The sequence below is a fragment of the Kogia breviceps genome, chromosome 6, assembly GCF_026419965.1.
Source record: "Kogia breviceps isolate mKogBre1 chromosome 6, mKogBre1 haplotype 1, whole genome shotgun sequence".
In the NCBI taxonomy this organism is placed as follows: Eukaryota; Metazoa; Chordata; class Mammalia; order Artiodactyla; family Physeteridae; genus Kogia; species Kogia breviceps.
In genome coordinates this window covers 125,644,359-125,669,871 of record NC_081315.1, presented here as the reverse complement: position 1 = coordinate 125,669,871, position 25,513 = coordinate 125,644,359, and the positions used below count along the sequence as shown (strand labels likewise).

Below are 25,513 nucleotides of genomic sequence, written 5' to 3'. Positions count from 1 at the left end.
TTAGGCTTTAAAATTTTTATTGGAAATCAACCATGGCCATTTGTCTGTCTTTCTCTGATGGCTTTGGCATTTACAACAGAGTTAAGTAGTCATGAAAGAGACTGTATGGATCACAAAGCCTAAAATATCTATTGACACTTTACAGAAAAAGTTGGCCCACCCGGCACTAGACCTCAAGCCACACAAAGGAAAGTACTTTATTTTGTTCCCTGCTGTGGAAGAATACATGGCACTCGATAATTATTTGTTGAAGAAAGAAAAAAAGAAAGAATGAATAAATGGATCATCCCGGCACCATCTTGATTCAGTCTTCTCTGTTCTCATTATCCTTCTTCTATTTTCCATAAACTCTGTCCTCTGATTTGTTTCTTCCATTAACCTTTTTTTTTTCCCCCACATGCATCAAATTTCCAGTTGGAGGAAAAAAACCTAAAAATAGCTAAGTAAATTTGGAAATATGAAACTTAAGTTAGAGGAATTTTTTTTCTCTGGCAATAATTTTTTTTTTTTTCTATGCTAGCATTTGTATCATTGTGTTCATTTTGGAGCAAAAACTCTGTCAGGAAGAAATGATATTTCTTTTAATAGTCATCCTTCACAACTAGTTACCTAACATATTTCTTGTACTCTTGGCAATTTTTGCTAATAATGTTGGCATTTTTTTAACCTTTTTTTAAAATTCATTTTATGGAGTTTGATTTTTATAGAGTAATCTCGTTTTATATTTGGTTGACTGAGCACTTTTTTATTTTAATATGTATTATGCTTACCCCTTCTTCAGTTTTTGCTCATGAGTGTCTATCCAAAAAGTAAACTCTCCTGACACATGCAGTTGTTTTGATTTCACAACTTACCCATGCCGGAGATACTTTCCATACTAACTTTGATCTCTTGCAGATGGGGAGCAAAACCAGTACTAGATAAGCGAACTTTCTATGCCTGTACTTAAAACAAAAGAAAACAAACACAAATCTCTGCTGGATCTGATTACTCCTAGGTGACTAAAAATTCTGTGAACCTGTGGAATCTGGAATGTGCTGGCAACAGAGAGCTGGGATTATCTATTAGAATCTTGGATTATGTTTTTGAAATAGGAGGTTAAAGCTCTAATGTATCCAAAAACAATCTAAAGTGTGAGTTATTATTGCTCCCTTAGAGGGAAATTACAACTGTATGATATCTGTGGTAAAAATATGTGACTCTGAATATATAATTATTCACATGATAAGAGTGGATGCATCAAATCAGATCCATCAGAGCTGTCCTGACATGATCACTTCTGTAATTTGCTTCTAATACCAAACAGACCCTCATGGTTCCTCAGTCAAGGTGATTTGCTGCTGCCTTATCATGAGTAAAGATGAAGACACTTGCCTCCTCTCTCTGTCTCTAGCTCTGACCTTATTTATTTAAATTCTGAGGTTCACTCCTGACAGATCTTCAGTTCACATTCCACCTCACCTACATACAGCTCTATAGCTCCTTAGTTATAATTTATTTGAGTCTCATAAGTAGTGATAATGGCCGAGAAGCTGGATGAAAAATTTTTATTTCTAAATATCTAAGTAAATTCCTAAGTCTATTTCAAAATATAAAGTTTGTAAATAATAAAATTTTTTTTCTTTAATAATAATGACATCCCTAACTAACTTTGATGTTTCCTAGTTTTCTAATTACTGTGCTGGTAAAGACAACTAAGACACTGGGAAACAAAAAGATTAACCTACATCATGTAATGGAAAATTTGTTTTCTTAACTGTTGGTTTTTGTTTTATTTTTGAACTCCAGTAGATTGTTTTTGCTTGTTTTTCATAATTCTCTGGCATTAGGTACTCAAAATAAACTAAATTTACAAAATTTACCAAGTTTATTAAACATGTATATGATTTTTTGGTAAAAAGGGAACCTTCATGTTACATGACAGCATAATATAATTGAAAGAAGTAAGTTCCTGGGAATCAGGAGACCTTGACCTGGAATTCCTTCCATTGTGTGATGCTAAACAGGTCACATAGCTTCTCTGGGATTTGATTTCCTCATCAGTGATGGGAGAAGTTTGAATTACGTGATCTCTCTTCCCTTGCAGTCTTACACGGGAATAGTCTCACACTCTATTTTAAGGGCCTCTGTCATGTGTGTTGTGGAAACAAACTCACAAGCTGGAATCCAGGTATATATTCCTACTTCCAATTTTTATTGCTTACTTACAATATTTAGCTCAAAATGAGGATCAAATTAAATTTTTTTACTCATCTTTTGTTATTCCAAAGTCACACCCAAACATGGGTGTGTGAGAAAAATGTTCAAACATTTGTAAACAATCAACTTTCCTAATGTGAAGGCCAACCAAGCAAAATCCTAAACAGGGCAAGGCAATGAAAACAGTCTAAGTTCTGGCTTGGACTCCTTTAAGAGGTCCAGAATTAAGATTCTTTGTTAACTGTATCTTTTTTATCTTTCATTCTTCTACAGCAGTGTTTCATTGCTTAAGGCAAAATTAGTGCAAAAAGATAATGCAACTGACTCATTGAAACATAAATCTCAACATAATGATTTAAACACTATAACTTTGTATTAGGCTGATCACCAAACAAGGTGATCAGGCAACTTGACTCAACATCAGACTGCACAAACTGTGAAGGGCAACCTGACGTTTTGGGTGCCCAGACCAAGCCTGTTGCTAAAAGCAGCTTAAAGTGTTGCTTGAAAAAAATCTTGATTGTATTCATGAGCTGAAATACTCAGGCCAGGAAATCAGTGAAGTTGGGAAGCCAGAGAAATAAGCATAGTACATCTTCTAAGTGTATTTTCTGACTTGGATGAACTTGAGGGTTGATTTTTGCATCTTTGCAATTTTATGGGGATGGGTGACACCAGGAGGAGAAAGAATGGCACCTTTGCTGGTACCCTGGCAGGAAAGGGGAATCTGGAAAAGAGAAATGGAAAAATGTCTACAAGGAAGTTTCAAATGGTCAGCTCTGGAGTGTGTGCTCTGAACTTTCTCTTCCTTTGTTTCCATAAAATCCTTTGTCAAGTCCACATTTCTCAGCAATATTTTTCTGTGAAGTGGATTCATTATTTTGTGTGTGGCTGGGGGAGGATGTTGAGGAGCTCAAAGAGAAGGACCAGGAGACAGATGAAATCGGAGTTACATTTACACACCATCTCCTAATTTTAGCTGCCAAGGATACTTTTTCAACCATAGGGGAGAGGGTGGGGAAGATTGAATGGGCTTTGAGTAAAAACAGGAAGGTTGTTTTCTCTAAAAACTCAGTATGATGTTTGGATAGTGCTGCTTAACCCAGACGCCAGAGTAAGACACAAACTGGGAAGAGACTCATCCTTCCCTCTTTGGCCTAAAGCTGGGCATCCTCTGTGGAGGAAGTACACAGCCATCTTTTTTGAACCCACAGTCCTGAGCAACCCTGAGCCACAGTACAAGATCTGGCAGTAAAACAGTCATGTGTGTCAGGAAATATACCCTGGGCATGTGGACTTGCTATTGTTAGCCTGGAGGAAATAGCAGGACAGAGAGGCTAAGAAACTTGCTCAAGGTCACAAAGCAAGGAAATGACAGTGCTGGGATTTGAAACTAGGCCACCTGACTGCAGCACCAGGTTCCTCACCACCATACTAGATCCTACAGGATAGGTTCTGGAAATCAGATATCTGGGCTGTTCCCAGGCTCCACAACAGTATTCAATAGACTGCAAGCTCCATGGAAGTAAACTGGACAAGGCAAGGAGTATGTCTGCTCCGCTCATCACTGTACACTCAGCAGCTGTTAAATGATAGGTATTCAGTAAATATTTACAGAATGAGTAAAATGAAACATATCACTACATACACAGGATGTCTTCTCTCATCCAGACTGGAATTCTCTATGCTGTACAAGTCAGTAGGATGTACAAACCAGAGCAGAAGTACTTTATTTATTTTTTTAGTTTTGTCTATGTTGGGTCTTCGTTGCCGCTCGTGGGCTTTTCTCTGGTTGTGGCTAGCAGGGGCTACTCTTTATTGTGGCATGCGGGCTTCTCACTTCAGTGGCTTCTCTTGTTACGGAGCATGGGCTCCGGGCACATGGGGCTTCAGTAGTTGCAGCATGCAGGCTCTGTAGTTGTGGCTCGCGGGCTCTAGAGCGCAGGCTCAGTAGTTGTGGTGAACGGGGCTTAGCTGCTCCGCAGCATGTGGGATCTTCCCAGACTAGGGCTTGAACCCATGTCCCCTGCCTTGGCAGGCGGACTCTTTTTTTTTTTTTTTTTTAAATAGATTTATTTATTTATTTTTGGCTGCGTTGGGTCTTCATTGCTGCCCGCGGGCTTTCTCTAGTTCCAGCCAGCGGGGGCTGCCCTTTGTTGCGGTGCACGGGCTTCTCATTGCAGTGGCCTCTCTTGTTGTGGAGCACGGGCTCTAGGCGCGTGGGCTTCAATAGTTGTGGTGCGTGGGCTCAGTAGTTGTGGCTTGTGGGCTCTAGAGTGCAGACTAAGTAGTTGTGGCACACGGTCTTAGTTGCTCTGCGGCATGTGGGATCTTCCCGGACCAGGGCTCGAACCCGTGTCCTCTGCATTGGCAGGCAGATTCTTAACCACTGCGCCACCAGGGAAGCCCGGCAGGCGGACTCTTTAACCGCTGCGCTACCAGGGAAGCCCCAGAGCAGAAGTACTTTAAATTGTTACTTTGCTTTAAAAGATGAAAGAGAATAATCTCTGATAAACTCATAGGGATTAAAGGAATATGACACACCAACTTTATAAATGAGTGACCAGACCCAGAGTGATAAGGAACGCTGCCAAAATCACACCATCAGTAAGGGCCAGGGCAGTGTTAGAATAGGCAAACCAAGCATGTATCAGGGAGGGGAGAGAGAGAGATCAGCCCTAACTAGGTTGTTCAAAATGTAAAACTCACAAAATCTAGAAAAACGGTTGTCCTAATTTCAGTGTACAGGTAAGTTATGTGTCATTAAAAATATTAAAGTGTTATTTGAATTACATAATGGGAGCAGTGGTGGACCCATAGTCTTTTCTGTGCTTGGGACCTAGAAAGATCTAAGTGCTACCCAAGCCAGAACCAGGAAGTGGACTCAGACACCTTTCCCTCCTCCCCAACCCCCGCAACTGTCAGTCTATGCATTACTCTTTGTTGTTGTTGTTGTTGTTTTAACATCTTTATTGGAGTATAATTGCTTTACAGTGGTGTTATGCATTACTCTTGAAACCGAGCAGGGCCCTGTGGGGCCATCCGGGTACAAAAGCTCCTCCATGCCTTCCATTTCTTGTTTGCAGAAAAAGGCTTTAATCTCCTAGGCCTTCCCTGATTTCCAAGGATTCAAGCAGTAACTAATCAGGGAAGTGAAAGAATGCAGAAACAAGGAAAAGCAGACAAGAAACAATAGTTCAGTGATAAAACACAATCCTGGCCCTTACTGATGGTGTAAACTTGGAAGAGTCCCTTACCACTCTGGGTCTAGTTGCTCATTTATAAAGTTGGTATGTCATTTTCCTCTAATCCCTAGTTCCTCCTCAAGGGATATCCATAACAATCCAACACACATCTTTAAGTTGTTCTGCAGGAACTAAGACCCCCACCCAGATGGAGGATGGTGACTTCTTGCTGAGCACAAGCTTGTAGACCCCAGACTGGTCAGAACCAGGTTGATGATTGAGATTGAGATTCCTGAAACACCACCCTGTTACCTCACCACCAACCAATCAGAAGAAAGTCATGCACCCTGCAATCTTCACCCCGAATGTCGCCTTTAAAAACTCGTCCCTGAAAGCCATCAAGAAGTTTGGGTCTTCTGAGTGTGAGCTGCTCGTTCTCCTTGCTTGGCCCTCGCAATAAACCTTTCTCTGCCCCAAACTTGGATGTTTCGGTTTGTTTGGCCTCCCTGTGCGACAGGCACACAAACTTAGGTTCGCCAACACTTTCTCCCTTTTGGAGAGCTCATGTGAGCTATTGTGAGCTCACAATAGCTCACATGGAGCTATGTGTCAAGGGCCTGGCTTGATTCTGAAGGAAATGCTGAAGGAGGGGTGAAGTAGGGAGAAGGAGTGTGGATGACGGATTCCCAGCCCATTATTCCTTTTGCTCATTATTCCTTGAGGCCACAAATGACACAAGGAAGAACTGGACTCATTAGTCATGTTCTTTGTCTTTGTCCTTCTTGCCTTTTTCTCCTGCTTCTAACCTCCCTCTTCCCCTCACTTCTTCACAGCAGACGTGTTTTAATCCGAAATTTCAGTCAGGTCGCAGGATCGGTGTGAACCTGATGACACTGAGTGAGCCACTGTGAGGCATTTTCTGTTCGTAGCTCAGAACCTCGGTATTCTGCTGTTCCTGAAGTATTTGTCACCTTTCTTTTCCTTCACTGTTTTCTAGTTCACTCCTCTTTTAGGGCGTGTGGGTGGTAGAAAAGGAGGGACACAGTAGGAGACTCTGGGTCAGAGGCCCCACCCTCCTGTTCTACTCCAGGGGAGGACTGGGGGGTGGCGCTGAGCCACTCCCACTCAGCGCTCAGTCTGCAGGCACAGGAGGAGGCCTGTGCCACGCCCGCAAACCCTCCCAAATCACTGTTACAAAAATGTGTGACTACAGATAATCATCTAAGTCTTGGAACCAGAGGTGAGTGCAGGTTTTGTGGAGCCTCAAATATGTCCAAATTTGGGGACCCCTTTAAGAAAATAAAGACCTAAAGTTAAAAATGTAAAATTAGCACAGAACTTTAGAAGGGGCTTCTATAAATCAAGTCCCTTACACTACACGAAACCAGCTTAAACTATATTAGCTTCAGGCTAAATCCTGGGAGGGCTTTTGACTTTTAGACTGAAGACTTTTATTTTGTGACTGTAAATAAGTTATGAGGGCAAAGATTGTTTTATATGCCTTTTCCACTTCTCCAACATTTAGCCACAGCACCTACTACTGCTGGATAATAAGTACTATACTGGTCCATGAATTGTGTTGTTGTGGATGAAGCTATCTGATAAGCAGGCATGTGCTAGGCTGATGGGATCACTATAACAAAGTGCTCTGGAAACATTTGGCCCTAGAAGTGGTGGGGACATAAGGGAGGAAAAGGTCAGTTCTATTTGGGGCAGAGACAGAGTAATCACAAAAAACTTCAGAGACAAGTTGATCTGTGAGTTGAGACTCGAAAGATGGGTCGAGGCGTGGGGATAGTGTTGAAAGGCATTTAAAGCAGAGAGAGAAGTATGAGCCGAAGCTTGCCGTCTGAAACCACATAAGGAGTTCATGGAATTGTAAGTAGTTTGGTGTGGGAGGAGTATGAAGCGCTAGAAGAAGAGGGATTATTAGCAAAAGGTAAGGCTGAAAGGCAGGAAAAGATGAAATACCAGAGGGCTTCACAGGAGTTGGGACTTCAGTCTGTGAACCATGGGGAGCTGTTGATGATGGCTTTGATGCCAGGGAAGAACCCAATGTGCATTCTTGCAATATTATTCCGGCACTTGTATGAAGAACAGAGATGCGGCAGCAGGACACTTAAGTCCCCACTGCAGTAAAAGGCCGGGAGGGGCTGATCGAATGCTGTGACAGTGGTGGTGGTAGGGCAGGCGAATAACCAGAGATGCTAACGAGGGAGCTCACAGTGTTTGGTGACTGACGTGTTGAGTGAGGGCTGGGGTGAGGAGAAAACTAGGGCAGTGATTTCAGTCCTGGCTTAGGTAGTTGGGTGGATGGTGGTGGAACCAGGGCATGTAGGAAAAGGAGCAGGCTATGGGGGAAAAGGAAGTGAAGTCTCTTCTGAATCGATGCTGTTTGAGAATCACTCAAGCAGTAAAGTCTAGTGTGATTCAGGGCTGCAGCTGAAGGGATCATTGAATCAAGCTTGGATATGGATTATCTGTCATCACGATGAGGTGGTTATAATTGGGTTACTCAGAGAGAGCCTTCAGAAAGAGGAGGGCAGGGGCAGGGTGGGAGCACTCACGTTAAGAACAGGTAAAGGCATTTCCACAGTTGCTCCGTTGGAAGTTTTGCAAACCTGCTAGCTGCTACCTGCGTCAAATGGCACAAATGCTCCTGTAGCAGTTCCAGAGTACTCTGTCAGCTCCTTCTCTTCCCTGGCTAAGAAATATTGAGCTGTGTCCTGACCAACTCCTACCTACTGTCCCCCATATAGGGTTGAGTCCCCCAGCTGTGTGTACTACATTCAGCACATATCACAGTTTATTTTATTTGGTGGTTGCATTTTTTTTTGTCTCCGTCTCCAGTCGGGAGCTCCATGAAGGCAGGGAATCGTAGTTCCCTTGCTTACTCCAATGCCTGGCTCATTATAGATGGTCAATAAATAGTTTCTGAAGTGGTAACTGTGGATGGAAATGGGTGTCTGCAGGTGATTGCCACTGGATCAGAGAGCTAAATGGGGATCCAGTTAATTCCTCTGGGAGAAGTCCTTGCTGAGCAATAATCTCTACTTGGTGCCTAGTACATAATGTGATTTCTATAATGGCATTGATGATAAGAAAAGTTATTTATTTTAGCAACAGATTTGTCATTTATTTTAAAAATCAGTGTATAATAAATCCTATCATGAAATGTGCGGAGAGCTGTGCTCCTGTTGGTTTTATTTAGAAATAAGTAAGATTAAATTACTTTCCTGGCAGCAGGTCATTACTTTTTCTTTATACAGAGATTAAAAGGCCAGTCTCTGGAATCAGAATGCCTGGATTTGCATCCTGAATCTGCCACTTACAAATGTGAAGCCTTGGGGAGGTAACTTGACCATTCTATACCTTACTTTCCATATCTGTAAAATAGAGGTCACAATAGTAACTTATTTATAGAGTGATTGTCTGGGGAATTATATAACTTAATATGTAAACAAAGTCTGCCATGGTAAGCACCCAATGATTATTAGCCATTCTTATTGTTATCTGGTGGTTTGTTTACTTTAAGAGCAGTTTTCCACAGTAAAGTTTAAAATTCCCACTCTTAATATCAGTTCAGTATGTCCAAACATAGAGCTTTTTATTTTCCCTCCTAAATTTATTTCTCACTTTACTCTTCCTCATCTCAGTAAAATTATGCCATCCAACCAATGATTGAAACCATAAAATCTAAAAATAAACTGCAATGCCTCCCTTTCTTTTTCTGCCCACGTCTAATACATTTCCAAGACCTGTTGAGTCTATCTTCCAAATATAACTAAAATCTGTATGTGCTTTTTCCATCTCCAGTGACTCCGCTTTAACCATCGTTTGCCTGGACTTCTGCAGGAACTTCCCAATTGGTCTTCCTATGGTTACCCTTGCCCTGCTTCAATTCATTTCCCTCATTTTTAAATGCACAGGTTAAATGTGCATTTAAATGCCAGTTCCGCTGGCTAGGAACCCTTCCATAGCTCCCATGGTTTTTAGGAGGAAATCCAAATTCCTCATTATAGCCGCTGCCCTTACCATTTTACCTCTCCAACCATTTTCACCAATGTGGCTAGAGCCACATAAGCCTCTTTCTTTCCTTGATCATAGTGATCATTTTCTTCCCTACTGCCTTGCAGTCCTTTCTGCCTGAAATGCTCTGCCCCAACTCTTTACCAGCCTAGACATCTTATCCTTGAGATCTTCATTAGAATACTAAGTTCTTGGAGAAGGCTTTTCTGAGCCCTCTTTCTAAGATGGCCTTCCTCAGTTATTCTCTCTCTTATCTGCTGTTACTTCCCTGGTATTACTTGCTTGTTATTTTATGTTATCTGCATTTCTTTGTAGAAATAGCTCCATGAGGGCAGGGAGGTTATCTACCTTTTTTACCACCGTGACCCCTGTGCCTAGCAGAGTACCTGGCACAAAGAAATATAATAAATATTTACTGGAAGAACTAAAAGACTGAATGAAAGCTATTGTGGCAAAAATTGACTTGGAAATGAAGAAACCATAGTACTCTCAGTGTATTCATTCATTCATTCAAGCATGTATTGAAGACCTACTATGAGTCATCCATGTGATTTATTAGGTGTTAGAATAAAAGATAAGCAAGAATAAAAGATAAGCAAGTCATTGTCTCTAATATTGAGTATAAATGAAATATTTTAGAAATGCAGAGGAGGGAGTTTGGAGAACAAAATGGTTTAATGAATGATATTTTAGCTGCTTCTTGAAGGATGAACAAGTTCACAGGCTAGGAAAGGAGAAGGCATTTTAGACAGAGGGAAGAGTATACTCAAACACATAAGGGAAGGAACCCAAACAGCAGGATTGTGGAAATGGATTATTGACCAGCTGGGGCAGGGGTGGGAGCTGGAGCAAGAAGAAGGATCGATTGGTGCTTGATAAGGCAGAACGGGGCCTTCAGGAAAAAGGAAGAGAAAACCATTATGAAGAGTTTAAGTAATTCAACATTAACAGGTCTGAATTAATTAGAATTATAATAGAATTATATATAAATATAATTATAATAGAAAATAATGGAACTGGGGATGGAGAGACACAGTATGATGCTATTTTAATAGTTCAGGTAACAGATGATGAGGACCCAGACTTGCAGAGCAGCACTAGGAGTAGAGAAAAGTGGTTCTGCACTCCACTGGGCATTTTGTCCTGGCCAGTCTCAGTTTTCTTTCGCAAAATGAGAGTTTTGACTAGATAATCGCTATGATCCTTTTCAGCATCATGATCCCATACGTGCCCTAGAATTTTTCTTTTGTTGTAAATTTATCTGTCTAGTTTCCTAAACATGGAGAGGCCATGCCATCTACATCTTTTTATCATGTATATATAGATAAGTGCAAATAGAATGGGCTATGAAACAGAAATGGCCAAGTTCAAATCCTTGATCTACCACTTTCTGTTAGTATGACCCTGTCAGTTATTTATCCGTTCTATGCCTCAGTTTCTTCATCTGTAAATGGGGATATTAACAGTATCAAATGTAAAAAGTCAGGAAGATTAAAAGAGACAATAGAGTTAAAACGTTTAATACAGGATTTGGTACATTTCCAGTATCTATAGTGACTGTCATCATCATCACTCTTTCTACTTAGCAAAGTGCTTATCACCTAAAAAATACTTACTGTGTTGTTGATGAGTGATTGGATGAATGCAGTGAAAGGGAATAATCATTCAAGTAAATTGTGTCAAATAAATCTCTATTTATTGTTTTCTTGATTATTGAATAAGATTGTTGTTAATAAGTGAAAATAGATAAGCAACAGCTAAGTCTCCAGTGCAAATCTGCACCTTGCCATGTTTAAGAAGGCTCATTTGGATTGACATATGTGATGAAATCAGAAGAGATCAGAAGAATCTGTGGCAGAATTGCCTAGATTTTGTGACACTTTTACAATTTTTTTCTGTTTTTGAAAATCCATAATAATTAAACTCTTGTGACTTTGTCATAATTTTTCACATATCATCCTGTTGAAAGATTTTCACATCATTCTTGAACTTGAACTGTTTATTTATGTGGATATAATAGACTGGCAATTTCCAGACTTCAGAGCCGCTTTAGTTAGAATGAGTTATTATTGTAGTCAACCCTGGCTTTTTCTGCTTTACTCTTTTAGAAGCACAAATATTATACATCTTCCACTACTTCCACTCCTTCTCCTTCATTTTGTGTTTCTCCACTTTGGGAGGATTTTAGGATGGAGATAATGACAGAGTGCACCATAAAACTATCCCCTCGATTGCCAATGACATCATCTCTTGTCTGTAGAACAGGAAGGGAGGAGGGATGTTAATATGGGCCGTGTCTGGAACAACATAACGTTGGTTCAGGTCTATGCACATCAAGCGCCTTAAGAGCTTAAAATGGAATTGGTATTACAGCAACATTCATGTTTGAAAACGGCATTGTACCAAAGGTAGGATAATACTGTCACCTTAAATTTAGCAGATTTGGGTTAGAAAAGGTCTGCAATCAATTCTTTGAAGAAGGAATACAACATTGAAAGGAAAGAGAACCTGGGGCTCATTTTGGCTTTCTAAATCCCTCCTGCGTTTCATTATATGGTGTCTAGGTCCCCTTCTCATTTTAATAGTCCATGAGTTTTGGAAACTTACCAAAGACATTCCTATTTTAGTTCTTAATCTATTAAAATAATTTCAGTATCAAAGCATTTTTGTGGCATATTTAATTTTAAATGCTTTGAAATCAAGACTATTTAGCAAAGGATAAAATCTTAGATTAATGCTGCAGGAAAAGAAGACGGCACATTACTTCATCTGCCAAATGCAAAAGAAAAAAAAAAAGATTTATTCCTGTCAACTGGAAAATAAATGTTCCAAAGATTGTAACCACATCTGTAACATATATTGATGGCTTGGAGGAAGACTGGGTCACCCTAGTGCTCACTCAGCCATTACCGTCTTCCCAGAAGTTAGAGAAGTGGGGCTACTGGGGGTCACTCTTTCAGCACAATTCCCTGTTCTCTGTTCTGTTGAAAGAGTTTTAAAGAGGAGGCCAGCTGGCAGCCATGCTGTGTGTTTGGGCCGGGGGTGGTGAGATGAGGAGGGTGAGATGGGAGGAGGAGGCACCGTGGCAGAGAAAGGAGTGGGCAGTAGTGGGGGAGGGAAGGGACATTTAGGGGGTACTCTGGTGTTGACTGATTTATTACAAAGTGTTCAAGGAGGCAAACCGTGCTTCCTTTTCACAGGAAAGACTTGACAGCTCTCCATGTCCTTCTTTCCTTGGACCCTTCTCTCTCAAATGTATCTTCCCCACTGCTGCCAAAATGAACTTCCTACCAAGAGGACTAGGTCAGGCCAGTTCCTGTTTAACATCCTTTAATGGCTCTCCATTGTTGCCTGACAGCAGGAATATGCAAACTATGGCCAACAGCCCAAATTTGGCCTAATGCCTTATTTATTTATTTATTTATTTATTTATTTATTTATTTATTTATTTATTTATGGCTGCATCGGGTCTTAGTTGCAGCACGTGGGATCTTCGTTGCTGCATGTGGGATCTTTTCGTTGCGGTGCGCGGGCTGGAAGCAATCCTTTGCTGACTTAAGTGGTTGGCAAAAAAATTCTTTAATAATATTTGATGACTTGTGAAAGTTATGTGAAATTCCAATTACAGTCTCCATAAATAATGTTTTATTATGCCACGCTCATTCATTTTCATATTAGCTGTAGCCACTTTTGTAGAGTTGAGTCAAAGCCATATGCTTCTCTTAGCCTAAAGTACTTAGTATCTGGCCTTTTACAAAAAGAAAAAGTTTATCCTTCCCTGTATGATAAAATCCACTGCTTTCTGACTCTCCCTTTGTTATCCAGCAATAACACAGAACTGCCTGGAGTTTATTAGCTGTGCCCTCTGTCTGGAATGGGGTCTTTCTTTGCTGTACTCACCTCTACCAATAGAGGTGAGTACAGTCACTCAATCTTTAAGACTCAACTATGCCATGAATTCTTCTAAAAGGCTTCTCTGAGGACCCTTTCACCCCCCCCCCCCCCCCCACACACACACACAACAATCCTCCCACCCTTGGATTTTTTTTGTTTTGCTTTTTGCTCTTCTCTTAATCTCTGTGTACAATCCTATCAGTATTTTTGTCTCCTTACTTTGTACCCTCTCTTAGTACTATCAGCTCCCTGGGGACAGAGGCCACATTTTATTCACTAATACATCCCTGATGAAGCATTGTGTTTATCCCTGAGTAGGTAAATGATAAAGGGTTGCTGACTGATAAGTGAATGCATCCATCTCCCCATGACAGTAGTTCCTGGAGCTGCCAACAAAAGGGCTTTATGTGCCCTGGTTAAAAGTGATACATTCTAGAGGAATTACTAAATGTCCACCAATTGTGACATTCCATTCTCCTTCCTCAGGTTTTCTTCTTAAAATCTGCAGAGTCTATAGCCATAGACTACGGTGAGCCCATTTATATTAGCTTTCCACTTAGGAAAAGGATATGAATTTGCTGTTCCTTTAAATCCAGTTCCACGTACCTTCACTGTACCAAGGAAAAAAGTCTAGGGCAGAACAGAAATATCATTCAGTGTTTTAAAACCTGCCCAGGCTGATAAAATTTAATGTTTCCTTTTGTCACAGAAATTAAAAATCAGGATGAGCATTACTTGCTGACCTTATAATTCTGCTGTCTTCACCAAAGTCACAATTTTCTTAGATTAAAATCAAATCTTGGGCTTCCCTGGTGGCGCAGTAGTTGAGAATCCGCTTGACGTTGCAGGGGACACGGGTTCGTGCCCCTGTCCGGGAAGATCCCACATGCCGCGGAGCGGCTGGGCCCGTGAGCCATGGCCGCTGAGCCTGCGCGTCCGGAGCCTGTGTGCTCCGCAACGGGAGAGGCCATGGTAGTGAGAGGCCCGCCTACTGCAAAAAAATATATAAATAAAATAAAATCTTGCTGTTGGTAACTTCAAATAATAATAACTTGGGAAAAATTCAAAGTTGGGTAATTTAATGCCTGAAGGGAGATCTCTTAAAGTGAATGCAATGCATGTTTTATGGAAATATTTGTGCCATAAATATCAGTGTCTTCATGGTAGTAAAATCATTTGTTTTATACTTATGGCTAAAATTCACCACCCTTTCTTTTTTTTTTTTCATCTTGGAATGGCCCTCTTTTAATGTGCTTTGTTTTAAGAATAATTTTATAGCAGGGTAATGGTGAAATAAAAACGTGTTACAAATTATTTTGCAACTTCCTCAAGTAAAATATCTATAGAATTTGTTCATACCTCTGATTTTTTTCTACCCGATAGCACTTTAGTCCTTGAACAGTTAATTCTTATTTCTTTCTCAGTGTCTTCCTTTTCATGCAAAATGAGAAATCCAAATACTTTTTTTTTTTTTTTTTTTTTGCGGTATGCGGGCCTCTCACTGTTGTGGCCTCTCCCGTTGCGGAGCACAGGCTCCGGACGCGCAGGCCCAGCGGCCATGGCTCACGGGCTTAGTTGCTCCGCGGCATGTGGGATCTTCCCGGACCAGGGCACGAACCCGTGTCTCCTGCATCGGCAGGCGGATTCTCAACCACTGCACCACCAGGGAAGCCCCAAATACTTTTTATTAAAACATCTTGTGGAAGTTGAATCTCTCTTGGAAACACTATAAGATTTTCAAACACCACTACTGCAGCACTGCAGGACATGAAACCTCTGCCCTCTTTTTGGTTATTTTCTTTATCAAATTCATGCTGGACCTAGGGCTTGGCTTAGCTGAGCATTGAACTTTGGCTGTTTTATCACAAAATCAGGGCTCTTATTCCTCTTCTTAGCCCCCTAGTAAATATCAACTTCAATAAATTAAAGTCATTTTGTATTGCTGATAATCAGAGCTGTAGTTACTGTAGATAGAAACCAGAGAAGATATCATTCGAATTTAAGGACAAAATTTAACTGGCATAAAGTTCCAAATAAAACCAAGTTATGAGAAAATAGGTAAAACCCCTCCCCATTTATTTATTTATTCACTTATTTTAAAAATAGTATTCTTCTCTGTCCTATTTACTTACTGGTCTGGCAGAAGTCTAGGTATGAATGACATGTAGAATAACAGGAAAAACTACCAACCTCTTGAAATGAGGCTAGTCCTGACTGGGTCAGGGATTGGCCCCGGGGTCCTAAAAAGCTGCTGTGGACTCCTGTCATGGATTTCTATGCTGCTTAAAAAATGGTTGCTCCGTGCAAGTGGGAGTAGGGGCAGTACAAACAGTGTATCTTCCCTAGTTTAAGGATGGCACTTTACTTTCCAGCGTATGCACTATACCTGCAGAATACATCTATAGCTCAGTTGTCTAAATGGATAATTTTTTCTAGAAGAGGTGATGCTGACGAAAGGCTTAAGCAGGATCCTCTGAATGTTCGTAGTAATGTAGACAGGGTTCTTCAAGGTCAGTTTGGGCTTACATAAAATTGTGCCTTTGCCTACATATACCCCATTATAATTTATTTGGTAATTTAGGGCAAACCTCACATTTATTCAAATCATCATGGTGAGGCAGTCCTGCTCTACAAAGCCTTTTCAGACCGTCAAGTAATAAGCATAAATCTCGAAATCCTGAAGAGGTGGTGAAACTTTTTCCTCTTGGCTGGAGGTGGGAATGGAGGACAGTTTATTAAGAAGAGTGACAGAGGGCTTCCCTGGTGGCGCAGTGGTTGAGAGTCCGCCTGCCGATGCAGGGGACATGGGTTCGTGCCCCGGTCCGGGAAGATCCCACATGCCGCGGAGCGGCTGGGCCTGTGAGCCATGGCCGCTGAGCCTGCGCGTCGGGAGAAGTAGAGTGACAGAAAAGTCAAGGACAAAGAAGGTAAAATGTAGCAACTCTTCGCTACAACTTTAGAGAGGAAAAAAATATCAGAGCACAATACACTGGTGGCATTTCCTCTTGAAGTGGATTTCATGAAGTTACTTGAATTTTTATAGGGGGGATTGCCAGACTCTTTATAGAAATATAAACTGTCACATTTTATAATGCTGTGAATAATGAAATGTCCCTTTGTGAAAAATACTGCTCCATTAAATTTGAGAAGTCGCAGATCCTGTTATTTTCCAAAACCACTGAGGAAAAGTACTTTGCACTAAATACTTCTGGTATTATGTGGACTAGGGAAACACTGGCTAGTCCTGAAGCATCTAGGTTGCTGTCTTCCTGGTGTCTAGCCAGGGAATTGGACTACCCTTGCCTCAGGCTGCCCGCTGGCTCCACGTGGAGATAACATAACCTATCTCTTGGCATGTTTTGAGATTTATAGTTTACTGAGTGCTAGGAATTCCTAAGAGAAAAGGGGCTTTTTCTATGGCATTAGCATCTTCAGACATGTGAACAAAAAAGGAAGAGAGTGTCACTCATCATCTAGTTATACAAAGGGTTAAGTCAGAATCTACTGCAGTTGGCCCACAAGACAGAACAGCGCACCCTGAGGGGAATACAGCATGGAAAAAACAGGATGAGGCATTCTGTGCTTTGGATAAACAGGCTCCGGGGTAGTTAAGATGCACATCTCAGGAAGAATTTCAGTGAACCCAGTTTCTTGCAGAAAAGCACAAAAATCATTAATTTGAGATGTCTGTTCTATGTGATTAGCAATAATCTTTTACTAAGATGTTTGCGTGACTACCAGTATTTCCTAGCAAAAAAATTCATAGGTATACTGGCTCCTACCCTGCCTCTTCGGAGCAGTTTCTCAGAGCTCCTGAGAGACTGTCTTCCTGGCTGTAGTTCTCAGTAAGACCCTGAATAAAACTTAAACTCACAACTCTATGTTGTGTGTTTTTCTTTAAGTTGACAGACAGGATAGTGCCCTCATTTTTAAAGAATGTTTCAAGTGCTAGCCCTTTAAAAAATATGTTTTTATCAGAATGCCAAAAACAGCCATTTCATCCATAATTTAAAAAAAAAAAAAAAAGAAGTATCAAAAAGCTGTGCTACATAATATCACTGACCAGGGAGCTCACATTCCAGCTGATGGTTTTAATAGTATGTAGGAAGATCCAAAGTCATTTTTTTAAAAGCTTTGCTTAAATATGCTTTATTATAATGAAACCTTCAGTTTAATCGAGGTGAGGGATCTGAAGCCCTGGAATGACAAACATGATAGATTCTCTGAGTCCAGGGTGGTTTTAGAAATGCAACCAACACATTATCAAGTCATATTATCAATGGCTATGCTTGTGCTTAGGACTGATTTTCAATACTATGAAAGAAAGAATTAATAGAGAATAATATTAAATTAATAAAGAATAATATTCTAATATTAAAATATGGATCCAAAACGTCTTAACTTACATGTGAAATTGATCATATTTTGAGGTAAATTTTTTTTTTAAGTTTTTAAATGTTACAGCTAAAATGTTGCCAACCAGCATGAAATCCTTTTGATGTGTCTGGAAGCTGATACAGTAGAAACTAAAATTTAAAAATATGTAGTAGATAAGGTTAAATCTTTGGAGTGAAGACTTATTTCAAAACAATTTTTTATAAGGAAAAATGAAAAGGCTGTTTAAGCTGATTTTCAAGTTAATTTTTATTACTAATACCATTTTGATTTTCAGTATGCATCTTTCAAATACAGTCTATTGGGAAAAACAAAGGTGGAAATGTTAAGCTAAAAAGCGGGAGAACATAGTCTATTTTAGTAGAAAAGGTGGGGACAGTGTAGATACTTCTACTTTAAAAAGAAATCAAATGTGAAAATCTACTTTCTCTTAAAAACAAACATTTCTACAGTTCCTCTCTAATTATAATAACTGAGCCTATTTGATATATTTTTTATCCAAAGTTTCAATTGATTAATATATAGATGTATATGCTTGAGCCCTCACTGTGTAGTCCTTTCCATTGTGCGTGATGGGGCCAAAACATGAGACATATTCAGAGATAAATGGACTAGAATTGTGCAGTTATAAAACTTAAAATACAGCACAGTATTTAAATCATCTTAATAACAGACACTTCACACACATGCAATGATATATTTAAACTCAAGATGGAAAGGAGGTGCCAAATTAGTGTACTTTTAGAGAATACTTTTTAATCCATGGTAGAACAGAACTCTTTCTACCTATGTGACTGCTACTAGTAGAAAAATGTCTTACAACACATGTGGTATATATTTACAAAGCAACAGCTCTTCTCTAAAAAGGCTATTATGTGGAATATAAGACAAACTGATTTTATTTTTGTGAGAACAGTAGTTATCTAGGTATTCTCAAAAAGAATCAGATATCAGCATGGCAACCTTAGCTCAAACATTAGCTTGAGTGTAAGCAATCTAACTTTACTCCTTTTTGAGTAAACTGGAGATAAATACCCATACCTTTTGTGATGATTTGACAATGGCACTTCTGCTTTTCAGAATTATATCTGCAAAGTATGAATTCTTGAAACATTGACTTCTAATAAAAATATGAGACATTCATTTTCTTGTGAATGAAAAATGCATAACTTTCCTGCCACGTACTGTCATTTTCTTGATGTCTAGAATAAATTCAAATAGCTTAATACAATGATTATTTTGATCTAGTGCATTCAAAGAGGGAGATGGCTGTTTTACAATAATATTTAAGTTTAAAATGTCTGCTTCTCTCTATTTTGAGTCTAGTGAAAGTTTTAGTGAATAATATAATGTATATCAACTTCTGGAATTGAAGTATCTAAAATCTAAGGAGTAAAGGAAATAACTTCTAGCTTCATAAAAGAAAGCAACAAAATAGGATATGATCCTGTCACACAAAATCTTTTCTGCTAAATTCTGCATATCTTAAAACATTGACATCTAGAATAACTGGACCACTATAAGAATTTTTATGTGGGGATTCCTGAGAATTCCTGACAGATTAATCAATATACCAGACATTATTTTTTTAATATTCCATAGGAACTCTTTAGGAATCAATAACTATATCTTATAATTTGAGAGCATTAATTCTGTATCAATTTAAGATAATTTAACAATATAACTTTAGAAAGTACTCTTCTTAATAACTGAACAAATTAGTATCTGGGTGATTCCATTACCCATAGAATTTACTGTGATTTCTTCACAGTGAAGAAATCTTCACAGTACTGTGATTTCTTTGTTTCCAACATAAGGGATTACTTGTATCCTGGCAATTTTTAAAAATTTTATTTGGGCTTCCCTGGTGGTGCAGTGGTTGAGGGTCCACCTGCCTATGCAGGGGACGCGGGTTCGAGCCCTGGTCTGGGAGGATCCCACATGCTCCGCAGCGGGAGAGGCCACAACAGTGAGAGGCCCGCGTAATGTAAAAAAAAAAAAAAAAAAAAAAAAAAAAAAAAAAAAAAAATTTATTCTGTGAAAGAGACAATCATAATGATAAATTCAAGAGTCAAAAAAAGTAAAACAAAACAAAATAATCATATTTAGAAATCTAAGAAAGTTTTGAACACTCAAGATGTTTTCATTTTAAAATGTGCTCAATACTTGTTTATGATGTAAAATACTTTGAATTTCCTTGTATTTAATACTTTGTGGGTAAGGCAGTGAGGAGCAGGTGTTTGACTGATTGTCTCATGGTCATGCTAACAAGGCATGGGTCATGGAATTGTCCAAGCAACTGTTTAACTTCCTTTGAACATCCTTATGATGTCTTTCTAAAGAAGCACCACTTGTTGCATAGGCTTCTGTGGCATGCTTTCTGTAACTAAATAAATGGTCATGACCTGCATTTGCATAATAACAGACACATCCTCTACCACTTCCTTAAATCCACTAACAGCTTTTTTTCTTCACATCAACCCTCACTCCACGTAACACATAGCACAAAACCTGCTGCCCAACAATTCCTCTTGGACCTTTAATGATACATGTAGTGACACCAGTGACCTCATCCGCTCCTAAACTTAATCTGATATTTATATGATGAGCAATAAAAAGGAATAATGCATCAAGGGTCATTCTACAAATGAGAGAAACTCAGAATATCAGCGCTGTTAAGGATATAAGAGATTAAATAATCTGATATTCTCATTTGACAAATGAGAACGCCTGAACCCAGAATCTATTCCTGTCTCAGGCTACTGGCTTTAAGTAGATTAAAAATAAATCCTGTACCTAAATCTTTCTGTTCCCCACATATTACCCCATTTACTTCAAAAATCCGTCTGAAATGTATAATTGTCTTACTCTCAAATATTTATTTCTTTCTGAGAACATCTATATTTCAATTCCAAAAAACAAATTTTATCAGATTTTAAAATATATTTCAGAGAAATGCTTAAAATAACACCAAGGAAATCCTTTTTATGTAATTACTACTTATTGGCATATCCCCATTGAAAAATTCTCCAGTGTTATATTCTTGCTGTTACTGCTAATGACAATTAGCATACCATATTTCATTAATTCCATCCTAGACTAAGGCACATATAAGAAAATACTTAATTTCATTTTAATTGAGAGAGCTTAGTTTCCTAGACTACTCCATATTAATGAAATAAATGGAATTAAGATTATGAATTACATATAAGTGCCATCAGCACAGAAAATGAATTTTTCTTCAAATAAATTCTCTATGCATCTGCAGAGAAGGAAGTGATTCACACTCACATGTGCATACACACACACACACACACACACACACACACACACACACAAACTCAGATAAATGACCTATTAGAACAAACCAAGATCAAAAGTGAATCTAAATCTGTTGGAAAAGTCAAAACCACTGCAAAGAAACATTAAAAAAAAATTATAGGTGGCACATGATCAGTTCTTCTAACTTTCATGTTTGGCGTCTCCATCCCCTTGGGTGTGGGTTATAGTTGCAATTGGTTACTGAAACACAGTGATCAGACCTGGTCTCCATGGACATTATTTCAGAATCATTTCTGGAAGGCTGCCTATAATATGCATATGGCACCTGTGAACCATGTTGGGAGTTGGTGGGCATACTATTATTGGGTAGGAATGCAACATTATACTCTTGCCTTCCAAATGAGCCCATATTGGCCTTCTGGGTTTGAGGGACATAGGACAGTCTTTCATTCCAATCCTCAGACGGCCCTGGAAGCACCTTCCTCCGAGCTGCTGAGACCACATTTGCCACAATGGATTCCTGAATGTTTCTGGGTCTGAAGGCATCATCCAGTAAACCAAAAGAAGACTTGGCCGCTGCTTCCCCAGGAGTTAGTCTCTTGTTTGCTTCCTCTAGCCCATCAGTTGGTTTGCTAGAGTAGCTATAAGCAGGCTGGTATACCCAAGGAGATGTTGTAGAGATGGTGGGTGGGACTGGTCTTCCAGGAAGAGAAAGAGAGCGTCCACTCTGCTAGAAATAATGAAAATGTTAATATATCTCATTCATGTTGGTTTATACTGATTAACTGTCATTCCAATGTATTCTCCACACCATTAGTAAGCACTATAAAAATCAAATCACCACAATGCTTAGTCCTAAAGCCAAGATAGGCTGCCTCTACCCGGTGTAGTATTAGCGCTGGTCTGGGACTTGGCCCTCATTTAGGACCTCCTCCTTGCTCTCCTTTTCTGAACCCATAGCTCCAATTGCTACCATCTTTCTTAGGCATAACCACCATGGCAGGTGCCCTGTCATCACTGGGAGCCACCCTTACTTCTGTCTGCACTCTTCATATTCATATCTATAGCCACAGCCCACCCTCATTCTAATCCTGTTTTCCTGATACCAAATAAACTTAACATACTGATAACTCTGGAAACAGACCATGAGCTACTGGGCTTTGTACTTTTCCCAAGTGACTTCTAATATGTTATATTGATCCACTGAATATAGCAAAAACAAAGAAAAACTACTTAGATGTATTCAATGTTACTGGTCTGATGGAGTAGATTGCCTTTTTTCCAGCCAAATTCTTTTTATACATTCGTGAAAATCACATTGATCTTTATTTCCTGAGTGTGGTGTATTGCCCATGTCTTGAAGGAAACATTTCAGCCACGTGTTTCATTTGTGCTTTGGTTCCTTTTATGTGTATTACATTCCTTATTTCCTTGAGAGTGTGTGTCCCTGAAATATTCCCTTGTGTATGCTAAATGTTCAGTTTGTCTAATATGCAGAAATATAACTTACTGAAAGCTCTTCTATTCTCTTTTTACCATTCTGTATTTCCAGGGACCTTGAAGTCTGGTTATATACATTATATTCTCACACATTCCCATTTGCATGAGACCCTTAAACAAACTCCTGGCAAAAAGTATCAAAGGCACACTTAAGAGAAATGAGTCAACTTGGAAGTATCATAACATTGTGTTTCTTGAACAAAAAGTATTGCCATGCTTAAAAATGTGTTCAGATTCTATAAATGGTTTCGACAGCTTTTCTTTCTTAATCAAGTTCTTAAATTTAAAATGAATAGCAACACCTGGATTTGGACAAAATGCCTCAGATTAAAATGTTTAGGTATTTCTGTTGTTGTTATTCCATTAGGCACACAAAGAAGGTAGGTGGTTCAATGTTGGTTTGCATATAAAGAATAAGGGAGTCAATATAATGAATCTTGATTCTTTTCAGTCGTTAAAACTTTAGCAATAATGGCGAAACTTCCTGGCAGTCCACTGGTTAGAACTCAGCACTTTCACTGCATGGGGCCCGGGTTGGATCCCTGGTGGGGGAACTAAGATCCCTCAAGGGACGCAGCCAAAAGAAAAAAAAAAAAACTTTAGTAATAATAGTTGACTTTTAGCAAAAACTTGTTTTCATTAATCTCCTTCTCTTAATCTAAATCCAGTAAGTCACTATTTAAGGACTTGGTTTCTATTCCACATTGTTAGTGCATTGTTTTCGTTCATTTATTCATTTAATAAAAATTTTATTGAATACCTAATGTTTCTAGGCACTTTCCCATGAGCTAAAGATACAAAGATGCTTCAGATAAAGTCCCTCTCCTCAGGAAGCATACAATCCAGTACAGTTTTTAGCTCTGCAATTGTGAGTTAGTCAATCAGAGGTCAATTTAGAGAAGAGACTCTACCTATCTTGACAGGACCAATAGCCAGTTTTGTACACTGTGAGAAGTATTAACATTCAGCATTATAAAGAGGAATTAGCTCTTCTGTCCCACAGTATGTGTCTGTATCTCCCTCTTGTCCTTACCTCTGGAAGAAAGAGAACAACATTGGTCTATAGAGTCCCTGGGACGCTTTTCACATTCCAATGATAGCTGTTTTCCATCAGATACAGCACCTGCTTTAGTCTGGTCTTTAAAACAATAGAGACTTAAAGGATGGCAACAAAAAGACTCAGGTCTCCACAGAAATATAGGAGAGGCTCCTGAATATACATACAGGTAACTAACATCACTGGCTAATAACTGGAAAAATAAGTAATTATCAATATATTTGGAAGTATTAAGTACAATGTGAAGGCATACACCTCAGTGATAGGGCATGCAAAACACTGGATGAAAGAGAGAACTTTATTTTCTGGTCTTTGTTCTACCCACTTAGTTGGGAAATCTTCAGAAGAATGGAATCTTAACAGAAATGTAAAAGTTCAAAACACTGTTGAATGATACTCTAAAAACAAAGACATCAGGGATTGTTTTTCAGCTAAAGCAAAAAACATTAATCAGTTGAATGTGGGGAGAAAGAGTAAAACTTTGAAGTATAATGTTGCAAGAGTAAGTCACAGTTTTCTGAAGAGAAATTTAAAATAGCATTGCAGCTTTTAAGAAAAGTCTCATGTAGAATAGACATATGCCAAATATAGCAGCAGTGCAGGTTGTAAAGGAAGAGTGCAATGACCTCAATGAACAAAATGACAATTGCTCTTCTGTATTCTCCTCAGACTGCCAAATGTGACTTCATGCTCCTTTAAATGCTAACAATAGAATAAAATTACAAATTATCTTAGGTTAGAGATGCAACTGTGGTATAAATAAATAGTTCTTTAGGTACATTTTTGTTTCTGTTCATGCCAAAAATATTGCAGGCCTCTAGTCTCTGCCTGCACCCAAAACCCTAATTCTAACATATTTCCCCAAAGCAATTTTCACATCTTGTTCTTTGGTGCTATTTCCTTCTGTCAATCTCTGTCCCAAGGCTCATGCTGTTCTCTGCTTGGCTGGCTAAATGAAGCTATGTGATCTATCCTGAACCAGAAATGACCAAAGGGACCTGAAAATAACAGAAGTGTTTCTTCTGTTTTGGAGCTTGAATGTCTGATGGTAGAATCCTAGCCACACATGGGTTAGATTCTGGGTTGGAGTTTCTATGTTGGGTTGTATTATTATCAAAAGAATTTAGTTTTCATATGAGAGCACTTAACTGTAACCAGTATGTTAAATTGGTTATTTTTTGTGTATTATTATGTATGATGTGTCATCAAAATGCTTATTTCTTTTTGTCTCCTCCTACCCTTTAAGTTTTTTTAATGAAAGAAATTTTTTCACTGCTGCTTGATGAAAACTTAGCAGGTCCTGTGACATTCTGCTTCCTTTCAGGACTAGTCCTATCATTACCTTAAGTTACCCAAACCACTTTATTTCAACATAGAATATTCCAGCCACTGGAATAACAAACTCCAATCTCCTCTTAGAGTTAAATCTCCTCTCCCTCCCCAACTGCGGCCCATTTCAGGAGGATCACCTTCCTTCAGGGAAGGCACTGTGGTTGGCTTCTTCATGCTTTCTTCCTCTTCCTCTCCTAGCTTGATAACCCTGACTTCCAGCCCCCTGGGGTTAAAGTGAAAGGATAGAGAAAAAAAGAGCAGAAAGAAATTTTTACTTGATTTGGTAACATCATATTCTGGCTTTTCACTCTCAGAGCCAGGGAGGCCCAGAGAAGAAAACTTTCAAGGGATATTTGAAGATTCTTATTCCTATCAGATATCTCGTCTGTAGTCCTCGGTTCATGCCAATTCATCTCAATTCTAGGGGTTAACTTGTAACTCAATCTGCACCCCCTAGAAAGCTGTCTACCTACTGTTGTAGCTACTAGGGTCTGTTTGCACCCTTGGAGAGGCCCCAAGACGACCCCATCCAGCTCTTCCTTACTCCTGGCCTGCTCTGGTCCATGGGGAACGCTCACATCATTTGCCTTTGGGAGTGCAGCAGCAGATTTCCTGGTTCTTTGCCAAAACAGTTTTTCAG

The 25,513-nt window shown here is 39.3% G+C and overlaps 1 protein-coding gene across 3 annotated transcripts in view; it reads right to left on the bottom strand.

The window, feature by feature from the left end:
• Nucleotides 1-17,440: 17,440 nt before the first annotated feature.
• SYNPO2 (synaptopodin 2) overlaps nucleotides 17,441-25,513 on the bottom strand; it is a 171,381-nt gene continuing 163,308 nt past the window's right edge. The window contains exon 5 of one of the 3 annotated variants that reach the window (XM_059066737.2): nucleotides 17,441-21,714. In XM_059066737.2, coding sequence (XP_058922720.2) covers nucleotides 21,172-21,714 — 543 coding nt within the window. In that variant the 3' untranslated portion in view covers nucleotides 17,441-21,171. The remainder of the gene's footprint in view (nucleotides 21,715-25,513) is intronic. The other 2 variants (XM_067036575.1, XM_059066739.2) reach the window with 2 other exon arrangements.